At 43.6% G+C, this 18,033-nt stretch overlaps 1 protein-coding gene across 5 annotated transcripts in view; it reads left to right on the forward strand.

Moving 5' to 3' along the window:
• The window catches only part of USP3 (ubiquitin specific peptidase 3), a 48,597-nt gene that overhangs the window by 806 nt on the left and 29,758 nt on the right, over positions 1-18,033 (forward strand). Inside the window, exon 1 of one of the 5 annotated variants that reach the window (XM_055717286.1) lies at positions 2,304-2,567. The exons of 1 other annotated variant lie outside the window; for it this stretch is intronic. In XM_055717286.1, coding sequence (XP_055573261.1) covers positions 2,477-2,567 — 91 coding nt within the window. In that variant the 5' untranslated portion in view covers positions 2,304-2,476. Of the gene's footprint in view, positions 1-2,303; positions 2,568-4,940; positions 5,100-14,408; positions 14,558-15,947; positions 16,238-18,033 lie in introns of those variants that run through there. 3 more of the 5 variants (XM_014287362.3, XM_055717289.1, XM_055717288.1) reach the window with 3 other exon arrangements.

Genomic DNA, 18,033 nt, shown 5'->3' on the forward strand with positions numbered 1-18,033 from the left:
CCAGGTGGCATGCAAGAATTGTCTGGCAAAGATTGAATTAGATTCTAGTTCTTCAGGTTAGCATTCATTCCACTCCACCAGTGTCATCCCTTCTTCATTCCACGCTCTCCAGTTTCTACAGCAATTTCTACACTGATCCCTATCGGCTGCCCCAGTCGGAGAGGAAACAAGATGGCTCTCTCTTATTGACTCTTGTAACCTCATACTTGGATCTAGTAGTATCTTGCCAGAAGATACTCTTCCATCATGACCATGCTTATAACAACTGTTCTAATATAAGCTATTGTGGCTCTACTGATTTCAGTACATTGCCGCCAGCAGAGATGCAATAGTTCATGCTGGCAGGGGTTCAGCTGCAGCGACTGCGCAAGGCAATGCTGCTCTTTTGAGGCAGATCCCGGTTTTGTTTACTTAGGAAAGGAATTGGTTCTCCTCTCCAGGTATACTGTATCAACTGTACAGTCATGAATGAGCGTGCTAAAGTGAAAGTAGGTAACTTAAAAGTATTTACACAGGGGTTTTTTACCATATGCAATCCCTGTTAGCCAGTTCTTTACTTCTGAAAGGCTAAATATATTGCTAACATAATCCACGCAGTGAGGTAAGAACTGTTGTGGTTAAACCCTGGTTGCAAAATCCTACTGAGAGAAGGCCAAGTGATGCTGGTACAGGGGGGAAAATGAGAAAGGCAGATCACACTGAGGTTTCTTTTTTACTGTTTGTGTGTAAGGATGGGTGGGGCACGACAAGAGCATTAGATGTATGTATTGGTTAGAGAAGACAGCAACTGCAGTGAAACTGCTGCTGCAATTTAATGCATGTCTTCCTTGTACTTTGTGGCAGAGGGTGGAGGGCGGAGGGAGGGTAAGAGACAAAAGAACCCCTTGGCTAATACATAAACATGCTAACACAACCACCTTTTTGCTCCTTAAGCTTGTACAAGCAATTCTTAGATGTATATCTAAGTTGTGTTGTATGAAAGTTTTAGAAATTCTGTCCTCCCAATTAATTTTTGCTCTATTTAAACAGTATTTGTTAGAAAACTATAGAAATACATGCTTTCTGTAGAACCTGTAAAATGTATGTTGGGAATGTTACTTATGTGATTGATCAAAAGTGACAGTTTTGAAGGACAGGGAATACTTGAGGAAGCTCCATAGTTTTGTGTCAAGGTAACATCTGCAGCCATTTAATTCAGTTTGGCATCTGTGAACTATTCTGCTTCCAACTACACAGCTGGAAATACAAGCTAACTCCACTGAGTATAGTCGAAGGAGTTTCTGATGCTGTAGAAAATGGGATCTTTCATGCTCTGAATTTCTCCACCCCCCACACCCTCCCTGCTGTAAACACTATGAAAAAGAACACAAGGAGTAAAGCTCAGTGTTCTACCAAGGAGATCTGTGACCACCAAACCATCTTTGGTATAAATATTTGAAGTATCTCATCTGAAAATTCATAGAGCTGTCAGTTTCTAAAATAATCTGCTATGAAACTGTGCTGTGCCATGCTTTTGTGTCCACATGCAGGTCACACAACAGGCAAAATCAGTGGCAAAACTGTGTTTCTTGCATTAGCTGTGGTAAACGAGGAGGTTGAAAGCTCCAAATATGCAGGAGGATAAAGTATATTTTATATATATATAATTATTAACTATATATTTATATCTTTTAATATGTATTTTAAATATTATTTAATATATGTATTTTATAATATATATTAATATCTATATTAAGAAATCCCCGCTTTTTCACAGGTGGTGGACTTTACTTGCTGCATGAGTATTCTCAGTATAACACGTGTATTGATCCGGCATACGCGTGTAAACGGCTGAGCCATAAACTTCTTAGTTTGTGGTGTCTGGAAAAGCTGTCATGTTATCTGTGCTTTTATTGCCACTTGAAGGTTGCGGTGGTGGCGCGGGACACTCGGCAAGCAGCTCACCCTGGGCTCAGCGGCCCGAGAGCCGCGCCGTGGGGAGGGCCCTGCCCGCCGCCGGCGACGAGACCGCCGCGACCCGCGATGGCTCCCGGGAGAAGCCGAACCGCGGCGCCTGCCCGGCCGAACGGGGCCCCGGCCCCTGCCCCTGCCCCGCCGCCGGCTTTCGGGGGCTCCCCCGCACGGCCCGGGCTGCCGGCAGCGGAGCCCCGGCTGCAGGCCCGCCCGGCACGGGGCCGCGGGCGGATCGCTGCGGCAACGGCGGCACGGAGCTGCGGGCCGCGCGGCAGGGGGAACGGAGCTGCGGCCGCACCGACCTTCAGCAGGCCGCTCCGCCCCGCGGCTGCGCGCCGAGCCCGGCTGCGCGGAAAGCCCGGCGGGGGGCGGGGTGAGGCCGGCTGCGCGGACGGGAGGGCGGCTGCCCGCAAAGCCCGGCGTGCGGATCGCGGGCCGGCCCCAAGATGGCTGTCGTGCACGGGGTGCCGCCGCTGTAGCGCCGCCAGGACCCGGCAGCCGCGCCCCGGCCGCCGCGCCCGCCATGGAGTGCCCGCACCTCGGCTCCAGCGTCTGCATCGCGCCCGACTCGGCCAAGTTCCCGCAGGGCTCGCCCTCCTCCTGGTGCTGTAGCGGTGAGTGCGCCCGCCGCGGCCTAGGCTGCGCCGGCCCGCGGTGGCCCGGCCGCCCCGCCGCCCGGGCGCCTCTCGCCGCCGCCCGCGCCTTTGTTCCCCGCGGGCAGCCCCTCGGCGGGCGGGCGGCTGCGGCAGGGCCCGGGGGCCCGGCGGAGGGAGGCTGTCCCGGCCCCCCCCCCGGGGCCGCCCCGCGGGACCCCTCACCGCGGGGGGCGCCGCGCTGCGCCCTCCTCCCCGGCTGCCGCCCCGGGCCGGCCGCCGCCCGCCGCCCGTCTCGGCGGGGCTGGGGGGCAGCGCCTGGCCCGGCCCGCGCAGCTTTGTCTGGGCCCCAGCTCGTCCCCGCCGGGCGCGGAGCGACGCGGGAGCGCGGCCCCTCGCGCCTTTTGTCTGGCGGGCCCGGCCCTGGCGGTGGGGCGGGGGCTGCCGCCGGGGCTCGGCCTCAGCCGGGCGCTGCTTTCTTTGTGCTAACGTGCGTGTCTGGGAGGGCTGCAGCCGAGCGCGGGTTTAACTGGACCGCCGCGGCCGGAGGCGCCGCTTGGCCCCTCGGGAAGGCCGGGAGGAGCTCGGTGCGGGCGGCCGGGGGTCTCCGCTACGCTCGCCGACCGAGTGCCGCGCACCGCCGCCCTGGGCGTGCATCCCGCCGTCCGTGGGCGCGGGGGCTCCCTGTGGAGGGGCCTGCCCAGCGTGTGCTACGCTCGGCGCGCTGGTGGAGCCCCGCAGGCTCCCGCACAGGCACCCCCGGCGGCTGCTGTCACCTGCGCTGCGCGGTTCTGTTTGCTGGGAGCGCGGCGGGTTTGGGTGTGCGCGGCGAAGGGAGGTGGGTCCCCCTTAAAGGAGCAGCGCGGCCTGTGCCCCCCGGCACCGGAGAGAAGCCTCCGCTGGGAGCGGCCGACCGGGCAGCACCGGAACGCCAGGTACATTTTCAGGTGTTCGGTTTGTCGCACGGAAGACGGTTGTCCTTTGTCTCGGCGCCGGCGCAGCGCAGGGAAGGAAGGCTGCGGCTGGCCGTGCTCCCCGGGCTGCGGCTCCCGCAGCCGAGGTGTGGCAGGGCTGCTGCTCCCTGGGGCAAAACCAGTTCCTTTACTCTGTAATGCCTCTGGTTTTTACAGGGGAACGAGGTGGAGAAATGATTAGAAGGAAAGGAGAAGTATAGGGAAATTTGTTGTCCCCAGTGTTTCTTTACTGGGGAAAAATCCCATAGTGGCAAGAAGTAACTCTGTGTTACCTTCAGAGTGGCGAGGTAAGCAGAGTTGTCAACCCGAAGCATATGGCAGCGGGGAACCACCCTTCAGAGAACTTCAGAAAGATAAAAGTGCCAAAGCTAAAAATAGAACTTTCCAGACTTAAAAAAACAAGCCAATTTACAGCTACAGGACCCGGATAATCGTGCTGCTTCTCAACAAAGAAATTGAAGTGATTAGAACAAGTTATTTTGCTGTTCAGAGGTGTTTCTCCCAAACCAGCACTGGCAGGGAGAGCCAGTTTCTGGGCGATCGACTGAATCATGGTGCTGTGAGGCAGGAAGAAGGTGCTGGGCAGTTGACGAACTGAACAGTGTGGGCTGATGGCACCGTGTCCAGGGGAGTGTGTTTGCCGTGCTTTTACAGAAAATTAAAGATAAGTCACACAGTACTTGCATAGATAGCTATGGAATTCCTAACAAGTGGCTAGACGGGAAGATGGCTACGTTGAGTTTAAAACATTCCCATTGAACAGGCAGCAGGCTCTCGTTAATTTAAAGCAAATGAAAATTGTTCGTGTTACAAATTAATTTTACGTTTCTACTAGTATAGTAAAATGTAGTGCCTCCCTTTGCAGTTCCAGCTAGTCATACGTGATCATTTTTACATTAACTCCTTAATGGCATACAGAGTACTGTTTCTTTCTTGCTTGTACTCATTTTACTGAGATTAATTTTTTAAACGATACATAATACTGGTTTCTGTCAATTCACAGTAAATACCGTTTCTTATTCTCACTTCTCTTATTCTCTGGTTTTGCTGCAAATTGGTAATATAAAAATAAATAGAGAAAATGCCATGTATAAATGAGTATCTTGTCAAAATTTAATGCATTTCCTATTGCTTTTGATGGTGTTTTCTAAGGTTCCGTGGGCTTAGTTCTTTTTGTTGTTGGCGTTGCCTCAGTTAGAGAAAAATATTTGGAAAGTAATTTTCTGCAGCCTGTAATTATCAGGCATCTCTCATCAAGCACGTTGTCTTAAAATGACTCAGAACTTGTCGTAAGCCCTGTTATGAGTTGCTGCTGACCTTTCCAGAAAAGGAGAGTGAGTGGAGATAATGGTACAGGAAGCTTTCTGGCAGCCACCTGACGTGCCAGTGATAGCAAAACATTGCAGGATAGGTTGGAGAGCGAGTTATTATTTGAGACAGCCAGTGGCTATTTTTATCATTATCTTGCATTTCTGCGATTTGAGGAGCTGGAATTGTCACAGAGTGATGCGTACTGGTTAAGTACCTTTTCCTTGCCCCTCCACAAAAACTCTCATGATTGCAACAATGGCTTCACAAGGTAATGTGGAAACACTTTTGAATGCTCTTATTTGATACTGAATGTTGTGTCATTGTATAACGGAGGAGTGTTGCATTTGATGCTGATGTTTGGAAGCTAGCTTTACTGGAGGTTGAGGAATTGATGAGAGGAGCACGTGCGCCAGCCTGAGGGGTTCTTGTGGCCTAAATCAGTTCCCCTTGAAGCTACCTGCCAGCGTTGTTATGGAGGCCTGGGGATGCAGGAAGCCTCTTAAAAAAGCAGTAAGAGGAAGCATTGACAACAAATGTGTTGATCCAAGTATGATCGTTTTTGCTTCAAATTAAAGAGGAATGGTGTATGCTTGTTTGTAAGTGTCTTTAGAACTTCTCTTAGTGCTGTGCAGTTTGGAAGTCGGTGAGTTTAAGCACCAGCATTTAGAAAATGGCATGCCTTACCCTGAGTATTTAATCCGGTCAAGCGTGCTTTGTACAGTAAGCGAGGCAGAAAGCAGCATGCATTTCCTCTGAACAGCTTTGAGACTATCAAAACAGCACTCAGAGTGCCTTTTTTTCAGATCCAGAGGCAGGTTGTTGTAATTGGGCATTTAAGAGGAGAGGAGATGAATATATAAAGCAGAAATTGTACAGAAACTGAAAATGGCCTTTAATCACTGCTGTCATGTGAAATACTGCATGCAGATGTCTGTTAACTCCAATTAGAGTGCACTCTTTCCATGCACTTCAATTTCTGAAACTTCTGCTGAAGTTGGAAGCAGAGTAGCTGGAGGTGTTGGCAAGACTGCAAAGTGTCACAGACTGAATCAGTTGGATTTGTATGATGAGCCACACCTTCAGCACTGTTGTGAAAATCATGTAATTATGAAAAGTACTTTGGAACAGCTCAGATGTGGTATTTCTCCACAACATTTCATAGACTCATCAAACCACAGGGAGCCATGCCTCATGTAAGTGAGATTAAAATCTTCTAAGCACACCTGTGCAAGTCTGAAGAGTTTTTCCAACTTTTTTTCTGCATGGCTGAGGATTCATTAGTTGTTCTCACTGGACTGCTTGATGTTTGGTGTAGAGTTTGAAGTTCTTTCTTCAGAAGAACAACTGCAGACAGATTGTCTCTGCTGAAACAGAGATTTGGTGAACTTAGTGTTTTTTAAAGTGGAACTGTACTTCTTAAGTAAGCTTAAAACTCTTGTTTTTCAGATCACTGTTAGTTAAATACTTTTTTTTTTTTTTCTCCCCTCCCTTAAACAGCATAATTTTGTTAGATTTTGAAGAGCAGCAGTTCTTGCTGCAGACTGGTATTTCCTGCAAAAGCTCAATATATTTGCCTGGCAACTGTTCCTTGCATTCTAACTTCTGTTGAGTAAGATCTGTAACTTCACTGCTGGTCACAAACATACGTCGTGGCATTTGCAAATGATGCTGGGACCATACGAAGTACAGAGGAGAACTAGCACGAGGAAGCTGTGTGAGGCCTAGTGAGCAATGATTGTGATGGAAAGCCACATGCTGAATTAATGACATTTTTTCTGTGTTTGAAGTAATTTTCTAAATTACTTAGTAGTAAATTTAGTTTTAGTTTAGTTCAGAATAACCCAGAATATCACTGAATGCTTTATTTATATACAAGAGCAGATGTTTTGGGCTGAGGAGGAGAACTTTCAAGAACATGACTCTACTGAGTCAGACTGCCTTTGATAATTTTTTTTTTGTCCCCCCCCCCCCATCAGTTTTTGTTTTTGTTTCCTCGGTTAAATAATTTACACTGTTCGCTGGGGTAGGTAACAACCTTCTGCCACACTGTGTTTTTGGCACTGGACTGTTGCAGTCAGTGCCAAAACAAATATACTGTAAAAGCTCAGGTACACAGGCTTTAACCCTCTTGGTTTTCCTTTTCATCTCTGCTCCTCCTTAGTGTTTCTTCTCCATCAGTATTTGTCTCTCCATTTACTTTTTCTTTTTTAGTACTGAGGTAGACTCAGGGTAAAGCTCATCGACCGTGTGTGGAACTAATGGTCTGTATGTGTGGGGCTTATTTGTCACCCTACATCTGGAAAATGAATTTGGCTTGGAAATTACCAGATTCATTCTGAAACATAAAATGACAAAATAAGTACATTTAAAAAAAAAATACCTCTTTTTTTATTTGGTCAGTTAAATTTGATTTCAGAGTTGGGTGAGTAGTCTTTCATCTGTTTCTCTGGGTCACTGCAATGCAGGAATGCTTGTTAGTAACTGCAGGCTTTATAGGTGGTTGTAGATCCTTAAATTAATTCCCAGCTGTCTTTTTAAATAAAGCTTGTTAGGTTTGGGGTTTTTTTAGACTCAGTCTTGCTTTCCTTAAAACTGTAAATCCTGTTTGCATTGGTCACTGATGTATGAGCTAGCCATGGGGGCTGTAGTTCTCTTTGCCTGTGTGATAGAGCGTAGTGCTTTGGAACCCATTCCGTTAGGAGATGCGTATTTGTTGAGATGGGGTAAGGGTCTCAATTTTGGTCTCATAAACTAGACCTAATTTTCCTTTTAATTACAAAAAAGGGGAGTCTGTTCTCAAATGCTTGATTGTCTTTTAAGCAAATAAACTTAAATTAATATTTTCTAGATTTTCTTTTCAAAAACTTGCTTGTACTCTCTACTCAACAAAACCACAATCTGTCATAAAGGTTGAACGTACGCTGAGGAGAGAGGCTGCTTCAGAGGAGAGCAGTAGTTGGACGTTCAATACATTGCCTTTGTTTAGAAACTAGATCTAATCACTGTGATGATTTTGAAGCCGAACTTGGAAGAACAAATTTTAGTACTGTCTGTTCCAAAGTATTTAATGATCTAACTAAAAATCAGTGGTTTGAAATGACTCTTCAAAGCGTTCCATGTGGTAAGGAAGACAGGATAGTCTGAGACATCATGGAAGTGGGAGATACAAAGTGGGTAGGAGAGTGTGTGGCAGGCTCTTGATTTATCTACAGATTAGTGCCGATCTCATTACAGCTGGTTTAAGTGTAAGCAGGATAGTAATTTTCACCTGCCTTTCCCAAGCACTTCAAAATGTGCAGGTGTTAAACAAGATCAATGCATTATTCTTTGTTTTTCTGATCTTTGTGAGGTGCTAAGGCCCACAGAGTTATTAGGCTAGTTAGTTTTTTGTCGCATCTGCCTGAGGTTCGTAGAGTGAAAATTCCAGACCCAGTGTTTGGGATGAAATTAAGCTTTGAGCCATTTCTTTTTTGATCAGTCCCATCTGTTTCATTTAGTAACCTGTTCATGCTTTGATTTCTGTTTTAACAAACATTCATCAACTAGGTAAAAAGTGGCTAAAAGGCCATTAATTAAAATAATCCATGCGGGTTAGAAAGTGCAACTTAACCAGAAGTTTAGATCTGAAAACTAGTTAAGGTATTCCTGATTTTTATTTTGAGATTCTTAGAGGAAATGGTCTTTATTGTGTAGAGTGAATTAGAATTATAACTGATAAAGTATTCATTGCTTTATGGTGTCCTTGTTATGCGAGCAGTGTAAGATTTTGTGTCCTTAGTGATTCATTTCCTTGATTGTAAGAGGGTGTTTTGAACTGCACATGACATGGCGAATGCCCTTATCGTTCAGCGATCTTAGCTGGTATGTTGAAGCAATCCTCCAGTGGTTGGGGATTTTTTAGTCCCTTTTGAATACCTTGTGTTATTTTGGATCTTGTAGTTATGATTTTTTTTGACAGAATTTATTACCCATTTGAATCAAGTCACAATACTCACAGGCAGCCTGGCAAACTAAGGCGATTCTTGAAGTTAGCCTGCCCCCCGATACTGCAAGCAGACAGCTTTTTGATTTTAAAGTGACCTGGTGCTATCAGGCTTGGGGATGGGGGCTGGAGGTCCTTAGCAACACCAAACAGGCAGACACTGATTTTTCAAGGTAATTTGTAGGTACACCGTTTAGGATTCTATGTATGTGAGCATCTGCTTGTCCATGTCAAAATACAAGTGCATTTTCTGAGGATAGCCATGACCCTCTCAAAAAAAAAAAAAAAATTAACCTTCAGTTCATTATTTTTTTCATTTGGTAATGTTTTTTTTCCCCACTCAATATTTATCTCTTTTTTTTGTTCACATGGATGGTTAATAATGTATATTTCACTAGTATTGGGGAAGTAGAAATGAAATGGTGGGGACTACAAATAAGCAGATTAATTAAAAGGTTATATAAAGAAAGAATGAAGACTCCTTGCTGTCTTGCCCCTCTTTTCTGGAAACTCCCATTTCCAGCTTGAATGTTTTGACCTGCGCTTGATTGCTGACTGACTCAAGAAGAGCCCTTTCCTTAAGGGTTTAAAAATTACATTACGCTGTTGGCTTTGCTGTGTTTCTTTCTGGCTGCTGTCAGAAAATGAGTGTTTGTCTCGCTTTAATGTCAAGATTGGATAACTTTTTTCTTTTTTTTTTCTTGGCATGCTACTACTATAATGAGGAACAATATCTGTTTTCCTGTGAGGGCTAAAAGCATTGAATTTTAAAGTATATCATTATACATGTGTGTGTGTGTACATATGTATTTAAACGTAGTTACTAGTTAGTTATCAAAGTAGCCAAACAACTAGAAATTGTTTTTAGAATGCGAAGGAGAAACAGAGGCAGCAATTTATTTTTTTTTCAAATGCTTTTGGCCATGATTGTTCAGTAGAATAAGCCTTGAACTGATGTATTTTGTCTTCTTTTCCTCTGTCTTCATCATGCATGTTTTCTCACTGTTGCTTTCAGGTAGGATGTGATTTCTGTGGTGTACGCAGGAAGATCAGCTGCTGACGTTTCTTGACCTGAAGTTTGACTTGACACATAGAAAGACTGAATTACCAAAAAGTACAGCACTGCTGTAGTCTGCGAGCTAGCGCCGGTGTGCGTGATTGGTAGTGCTCAGTGACCTTATTTCTTTACCATAACAGAATAAGCAGCACAGCATGTTCTGGTGTGTCTTTGTGTACAGCTGCTGTAGGTGACCTGACTGGTTGTGCACACCTCCCCGTTCCTTTAACCGCTTCCTCAGGAACTGGCCTGCCTGTTTACGCTGCTTGAAAGAAGTTTTCCTTACCTACTTGTCTGCCTTTCCACTACTCGATTAAGAATGTAGGCAAGTAAAAAAGCACGCATTTTTTAACGTCCAAGTTTTTCAGTGTGGAATTGGGATTGCATAATTGAAATACTGAACTGTAAGCCATTGTGGCTGAGGAGGTGAATTACATGCAGATGAAGCTAATCATGCTGTTCGCTGACAAACATCCTTCAGTGTTAGGAATGTGTCGGGCACTTCAGTGACCTATTTATTCTATGAAAAATTGTTCACATACACGTGTTTTATATTCCTATTCAGTTGTTGTTTAGTATGTCTGAATGGTTTTCCGTTGTAATAGAGTGCTTCGCTGTAACCAGCTGAAGTGTCTTTCATGAGACAGAGCAGCACTTTTATTTAGTGACAGAGAGGAAGAAGCCATGTGTACCTGTATGCATGAGCACAAAGTCGATTTCATGAGTTCACTCACTATCACAAAATGAATGACTTGTTTCACTAAACTTAATCAGTCTGGTTTTGGCTGAAAGAAAATAGCAGAAGAAATAACTGGGTTTTTTTTCCATAGCTGTAAGGTGAGGGTAGCTTGTTTGGTAGTTTCAGTGTTCTTCAGACTGAATTCTCCTGCATTTGAATGAATTGGGTTAGGCTAAGGCTTGATACTGTTGAGACTTCTGTTTGTTGTGCATCTCTTTCTTTCAGTGTTTCATACCCTCATAACAATAGTTAACATTTTTGTTAGTAATGCTTACCAGGAAACTTACTTCCATGTAAATTCTCTTCCTTTGATGTAAATGTAATTTCAATCTCATCTTTTCTTTCCTTTTCCTCAAGAATGTGGGTGTTAGCTGATTTTAAAACACTTTGAATAGTGTAATTAAACACCATTTCCCCTTCTGCCTGGTTTCATTATGACCAGAATGCTGTTTTTCTAAACAGGCAATAAAGAAGTCTAAAGATGTAAAATATTGTTAAATAGAATGTTTATTTTTCTAGTATCAAACAGTTTAGAACAAGTTCAGGCCATTTATGAACTCAGTCCCAGACATGGGACTGAGTGTAGGATCGAAAGAAGAGCTTTATGTGAAAAGTTTGAAAACAGACTTTAAAACCTAAACAGTAAAACAGCTGACTTTGTAGGTAAGGTGTAGAACGTGGCTCTAGTTTTCAAAGCCTATAATGTTCCTTTTCCCTGCATTCTCTGTCTAGAAATGGGCTTTAGCCTATTTGAAGTTTTAAAAAATACTCTTGTAACATTTACTTCCTTTTTCAGTCACCTGGCTTTCATTACAGTTACACATCTGGAATTGACTAGCCCTAAGTTCTAAAAATGTAGACCAGATACTTTTACCAGATGTGTATACAGTTTAAACACACCACTCCCCCCCCCCCCCCGCCCCCAAATCTCAAATCAAACAAAAAAAAAATGAAACCCAATGCTAACCCCACCTCCCCACCCCTCCTACCCCCTGCCAAAAACCCCGAACTCCCAACCCCCAACCCCCCCACCCCTGCAAAAAAACCCAAACCCACCAAACCAACAACTATAGGCATTTAACTCAATATTTAAGTTCTGGAACCTGCTCTTAGATTACAAAATGTTAGCATTCTGCTTGAACTTGGTGGGCTTCTGTGTATGTTAGTGCTTGCCCTGTCTTATGATTTTACCAATGTGTTTAGTTGAGAATACTGGTTTCTGTATTATTGATTCCTCCTGAATGTAAATGGACTGTAGGGTCAGGTAATAATAAAGCTTGCATGTATACTTACAGCAGCTGGGGTTTTAAATACACAAAAGAATGCAAAGTCAAAAACTGTGAACATGATCAGTTGTGTTGATACGTGTGTACTTGGTGCTGTGTAACTTACGCTGCCTGTTATGTTTACGTGCTGCCTGTAAAAACACTGACTTACCTTGGAGGGTACCTAGATTTTTTTTAGGCCGCTTTTATTCTGCTAATAAAGTGGGGTTTTGAGTGCCAGGGTGTCCGATTCTGCACATATCCAGATGTCCTGCAGTCTTGACTGATGTTCTGTGATGAGTAAGACTTCTGATTTTTGCCCTGAGAAGCTGCTTTATTGTATATGCTGGTTTATGACCGAGTTTATGGGCCAGAAGGAAAGACTGCACATGGCTCTGTCATGTTGTGATTTGCACAGCTCATTGTAAGTGGAAAATCCTTGGTTCCAGTGTCGATTCTAATGATTGAATGTTTCATCTGGTAGATTTTGACTGTAGAATGCATGGGTATTCATTGCTGTGGAGACTGTAGCCTGGGTAAAAGCTGTGAAGGCTGGGCTCCATGAAAGTCACACTTCCTTGCTTTGGCTCACGGTTCCCCTCAATAACTACTTATTCATGGGAAGTGCCATCTTTAAGAGAAGGAGTTGTCAGTCCTCCCTCAGCACGGAAGAGCTGCCTGGAAGGAAGGTCTTCTAAGGGTGCTCCTGAGGTATTCACGGCTTGAATGAATGGGGATCTTATGGAGAGAACTCCTCAGCTGATTTATTCAGTCTTTGAAAAGAGTGTTGTGTCTGCATCCAGAGGGAGTTCCAGAGCTGTAAATTCCAGTGGTGGGCAGAGTCTTTTTGCAGCCCCAGCATGTAAGCCCATATGAGGGACCACATCCAAAATGTTTGTCTCCTTGGTATTTATCACAGTCTAATAACGGCAGAAGCTCCCTACTTAGAATACCGGCTTTCATCGATGGCATTCTCTGGTGCCTATACCTCTCACGTTGCATATAGCATATGGGAACTTTTAGGTATTTTAATTCAGAGCTGTTTTAGGCAAGTCACCTGAAAAGTTTTGTGTAGAGTGCTGAGTTTTGGGATGTCTTACCCTTGCCTGCAATTAAAATGACATAAAGGACTAAGGTGTTGGGGCCAGTAGGCTCAGTTCTGAACTATGCTGATAATCTTGTATTATTTTGGTAAATTATTTAATTTCTCATTTTTCAGTCTATAGATTGGAAGTGGGCTCTGAGAAATGCTCTGAATCCTGTGACTGAAAAAGTTTGCATTTGAGATCTTATACTAAAGGGTCTTGCATAATTTGGGTTAAATGTTTGTGCAGTGTTTTGTATTCCCACCACTTGTGAACGTTTTCCAGGATTTTTGCTGGCAGGTTTCTCTTGCCTTCCAGATCTTTGGAGGAGGTAGCTTTTCCCCTGATGCCTTAGGTCTGATGTGTCACAGACAGAAGGATGGTGTTTCACAAAGCAGGGGTTTCACATTCTGATACACAGATTGTTGCTGCTTTTCTCTTCCCATGTTGTTGCTGGAGACTGCCCAGCTCTTCTTTTGCTACATTTGTCAGGTCCTTTTAGGACCAAAATGTAGGGTAACTGAGGATGGTTAGGTAAAATGAAGTTAAAGGTATGGGGAAGGAAAAATAGGTCTGTTTCTATAGACTACTTTCACATTATTCTTGCGCCCCCCCGCCCTTTTTTTTTTTTGAGAGAGAATGGGCATGTGGGTACACACCCATGCATACGTATAGCATATGTATACATGGTACACATACAGCATGCTAGACATGTAGCACATATGTGTGTTTGTCATAAGTGCTTACATGAGTGGGGCAGTTTGCTCAGCGTGATGTGAGTGACCAGTGCAGACACAGCGATGTAAATACTGTTCCTTCTGCAGATGCTGAGGTGAGTAATGGTGGCCTTTTTCAGTTTAGCTTGTTCAGTGTAGCTGACCTGCTGTGTCAACATAAACTGAACTGAGAAAAGGTCTCTTAGTCCAAAGATATTTCTGTGTAGGTCATTACGTTATTGTAGTGTAACCGTATAATTATACAAGGAAGATAGTGTTGGTACAGCTCCTTTTGAGAACAAAGTCCAGGCTGTTTTGTAAAGGCTGTGGAGACTCTTGGAAACAGTTTAAAGACTCTTAATCTTGTTTCCATTCAGTGTGCGCTTAGCAGAAGGACCAAAGTATTGCTCTTATTGTGCTGATATTTCTGTGGCCTTTTCTTTAGTGATGTGGTAGAGTATTTTAAAACTTGGATGTAGACAGGGTTCTGTAGTAGCTATGGCCTCGGGTCACTTGTGCTCGGGTGCCTGGCGAAGTCGCCGGTTTGCATCGATCACACAGCTGCGCTGCTGCCAGGGCTCTGGTGGATGCTGTGTCTTGCAGGTTTCTTAACTTGGCTGCCTTACAGATACTGCTTCCTGTTTGTCTCCTCCTCTTCCTAGTTCTTTTTTCTTCTGCCAGTTTCTAAATTATGCAGCGTGCTATTTAAACAAAACTATTAGTTTCACAGGTTGTTTGTATGCTTCTACTTAGTTGTGACTTTCCTACAGTGGAAATCTGCAGCTTTGTTCTGTAAGGAATACTGCGTTTGCCAGGAGTGTTCGTGCTTCACAAGACGGCGTTGGGAGTCAGTTTTCCCTAAGAAAAAGTCAAGGTTCAGAAGTACGTATTTGAGTGATCCTGAGGGTTAGATGGGGCGTGGGCCCTGTGATGAGGCTGCTGAACTGATTAGCCCATGTCTTAGTCATTCTGCTTGGCACAGCTCGGTGGAAGTTATCAGGATGATTTACAGAAAGTGGAGGCTGGAGGGATGACTCCAAACATTCCCATAGTTATCTATGCGCCTGTATGTAGCGGTGTTGGGTTGTTTTCTCACTTGGGGGGGGGGGGGTTGATACTCCGTTTACAGAGGGCTCTGTAGGCTATATAACAAACGAGTAATCGGATTTCACTTGGAGAAATCATTCTGTATAAGACAGTATTTCCCCTTCCTATTACATCATGAAAAACTGATTCTAAGCTTCTGAATAAGCTGATACTGATGTAAAATGGCAGATGACTTGCTGCTTCAGACAACATTGTGGCATTGCAGATTTGCTTTCTTTTTTCTTTTGGCATGTTAAATATCGTCTTTGCCTAACCACTTGAAGGTAAGCTAAAAATACAGCAAAGTGAGGCAGTCGGTAACTGTCAAAGTAGCCGCTCCAGTTCAACCTGAGAAAACAACCAGTGTTCCTTAGCCTGTATACCGCTGAATAAGGTGTAACAATCACAGATACATTTTTTCTAATATGGTTAAGATGTTTGTAGAGTATAACTTTATTCCAAATTAAAGGGTGCTAATGTAGTGCACCCCTCCTCCTTTTTTATATAGCACTTAAAAAAATTTAAAAAAGTAAAAACCCCAATCCCAATTGGAATACTGATTGTTGAGGGAAGACATATGCACCTGTACAGATGGATTTGAGAGTGTTTCCTCATGGTTCGGTGTAACTGTCTGACCTGGAAGTTCTTAACTCCCAAGTCTGTTTTAAGGGCCAAGTTCCAGCGCTGTGTAAAGTGCTTTGAATTGAGAAGGGATTTGCTATGGATCTTGGTCTCTTGTTTCTAGTCTGCTTCTAAGCCTTGTGCCTTCATGTCAGTACCACATCTGAAAGGAGTCACATGCATTTTCTTTACAGATGAAGCCAAACTGTCTACCTTTAATTTAGATTATGAGCAGTTCAGGACAGTGACTATGCTTTTGCCGAGTTCCATGGTGCCTGTCTTATTAAGACTCCTGACTAATGCCTGAAGCTCCCAGCCTAATTTAACTTATTAATAGTAAGGGACAGATGGTAACTGCTTCAAGATCTGAATTGAGGAATACCTAGAGAGCCAAGCTTTAATGCAGGTATCTACCAAGCCAGCCTCAGAGAAATACAGAATGCAGTCTTCAGCAACCTTTAAAAAAAAATTGCTTGTGTAATCCCTCAGAACAGAGCAACTGTAGGTCACAAATATTGTACTGACTTCTGTGTTTAATCTTAAGTGGGAGTCACTTCCATGTTATTTGAGTTCTTTGTGGGAGGAGATGTTTGTGCAGAAGATAAACTACACATTTCTAATGTGATGCAATTGGGACAAAGTTCTGCCTAAAAGTTTAAGCAAACAAATGAGCCATCTTTTCCTATTCCCTGATATCAAAGATGAAAAATTTTAGTGGAAGCTATGTTTTTGGCGTTGTGCAGAGTTGGTGGACTTGTTTGCTGCCTTTGTACAGAACATATAAACCTGGTGTGAACTTCGCAGAATGAGCACTACTTCAGCAGAATTTTGACACTCGACAGGCAAGCAGTGCAGGTATTTAAAATACCCGAGTGTGACATTGTAATTGCCTGGTATAGGGTGGAAAGTAAGAATGATAGTTTACATCATAAAGCTTTGACCTACTGGTTGAGATCCAGTTCTGTCCACAGATGATAACATAGTGAAAGTAAAAACTTTTTTTTCGAAGTGAGAGATTTCTGCTGGGATTTTAATGCCAAGATGACTTTCACGTTCCTGGCAAGGAAAGTGTATGGTAGTCGTTTGTTCGTGCAGTGCTTAATCTGTGTTTAAGTGCATGAATGGTTTTGGTTTCTCTTTCCTTCTGGTTAATTTTTTACCTTTCAGTTTGTGTAACTCAGGAAAATAAAATTGTATCAGGTTAAACTGGTGGTACGTTTAGCCCATTTTTAACTGATGATGGCTATTTAAGGTCTTCTGTTTGGCAGTGCCGAATGTTGGTTTTCTTGATAACATTTTGGTCAAATTAGATGCACCTCTTCCACTTTCCTAACTTGAAATGTAAGCCAGAACAGCTCTACCTTGCTGCCTGCTATCTGTTGGAGGATTACCATCTCTGTTGTGGGAACACATCAGCTTTAGAAATAGAAAAATTTGGTTTTGGTTTTCCAAAACCAGAAACCTGAGACATGTGAGGAAATGTATTTCTGAAGTAAAGGAGTAATTGCAGCAATTGAAGAAAACAATTCTGGAGGCTTTACTAAAGAGTTTGAAGTCATTACTTCAAATAGTATTCTGTGGAATGTGCATTTTTTCCAGTGAACTTAGTTAGATTCTTAGTTTCAAACGTTCCTTGGATTGGGCCTATGAAGTGAAATACAACTATTTGTAATAATGAATTCAGATCCAGAAAACAATTCTTTAAGCAGTGTTAGCTAGTTTATTTTTTGTCTGATTTAAGTAAGAAAGGTGAAAGCTAATGGTGGAAAATTATAGAAGCTCTTCTAAAGAGCTAAGCTAGTTACTCATCTCCTGATTAAAAATTGTGACCCCCTCCTTGCTTTTTTCATTTTAATTATCATGTAATTTGATAAAGAAACTTCTTTCGCTTTTGCCAGCATGGTTTTCTCTGATAGTCTTTGATCCCAACAGTTTGATGTGTACCATGGTTTGTAGCTTGTGAACCTATTTTTGAGTGTTGCTAGAAGTCCTGCGTTGCCTGCTCAGGGGATGCTGCCCTGGAGCAGCTTCCGTGCACGCTTGTTACCCAAGTTCCTTTTTCTGAGGTGTGACACCACACAAGGAAGGCTGCTGCTTAAGCTTTCCCACAATAAAAACCAGTATAAATTACATGTACGCTAGGGTTTGATCCTCTTCTTTGTCCTTCCCTCCCTCGGCCTTGACACACCCTCATGTTTTTGGTGCCTTGTTTTTCCTCCGTAACTGTCTTGACTGACTGCTCCAAGCAGCAGTTATTTTCAGTACGTAGAAAAGTTAGGTGTCACCATACCCTTTTGTGTTTTGGGGATAACTTAAGTCATCTTTTATGGTTGTTTTCTGCCCTTGCGGAATTGCACTTAGCATTTAATTTTCTTTTCTCATTAGGCTGGGTTTTTGAAAGTCTAGTGCTCTTTCTGTAAATTCTGTGCTAATGGATAGATGTTAACAATTCTACTTCATTCAAATCTAAGTGTTCTGTGTTGTAGCATCCCTCCTTCAATGACATGAGCCAGATTGGAATTCCTCTCAAAATTTGAGGGTTCCATGTCGGTTTAGTTGTATTTCCAAAATTGCTATTGTTTATAAAGATGCATGTACTTTTTCTTGACTTGATTAATGGAAATTTTGCTCTGCTTGCCTGTTTTACTGTG

The sequence above is a fragment of the Falco cherrug genome, chromosome 7 (genome assembly GCF_023634085.1).
Source record: "Falco cherrug isolate bFalChe1 chromosome 7, bFalChe1.pri, whole genome shotgun sequence".
NCBI classification, from domain to species: Eukaryota; Metazoa; Chordata; class Aves; order Falconiformes; family Falconidae; genus Falco; species Falco cherrug.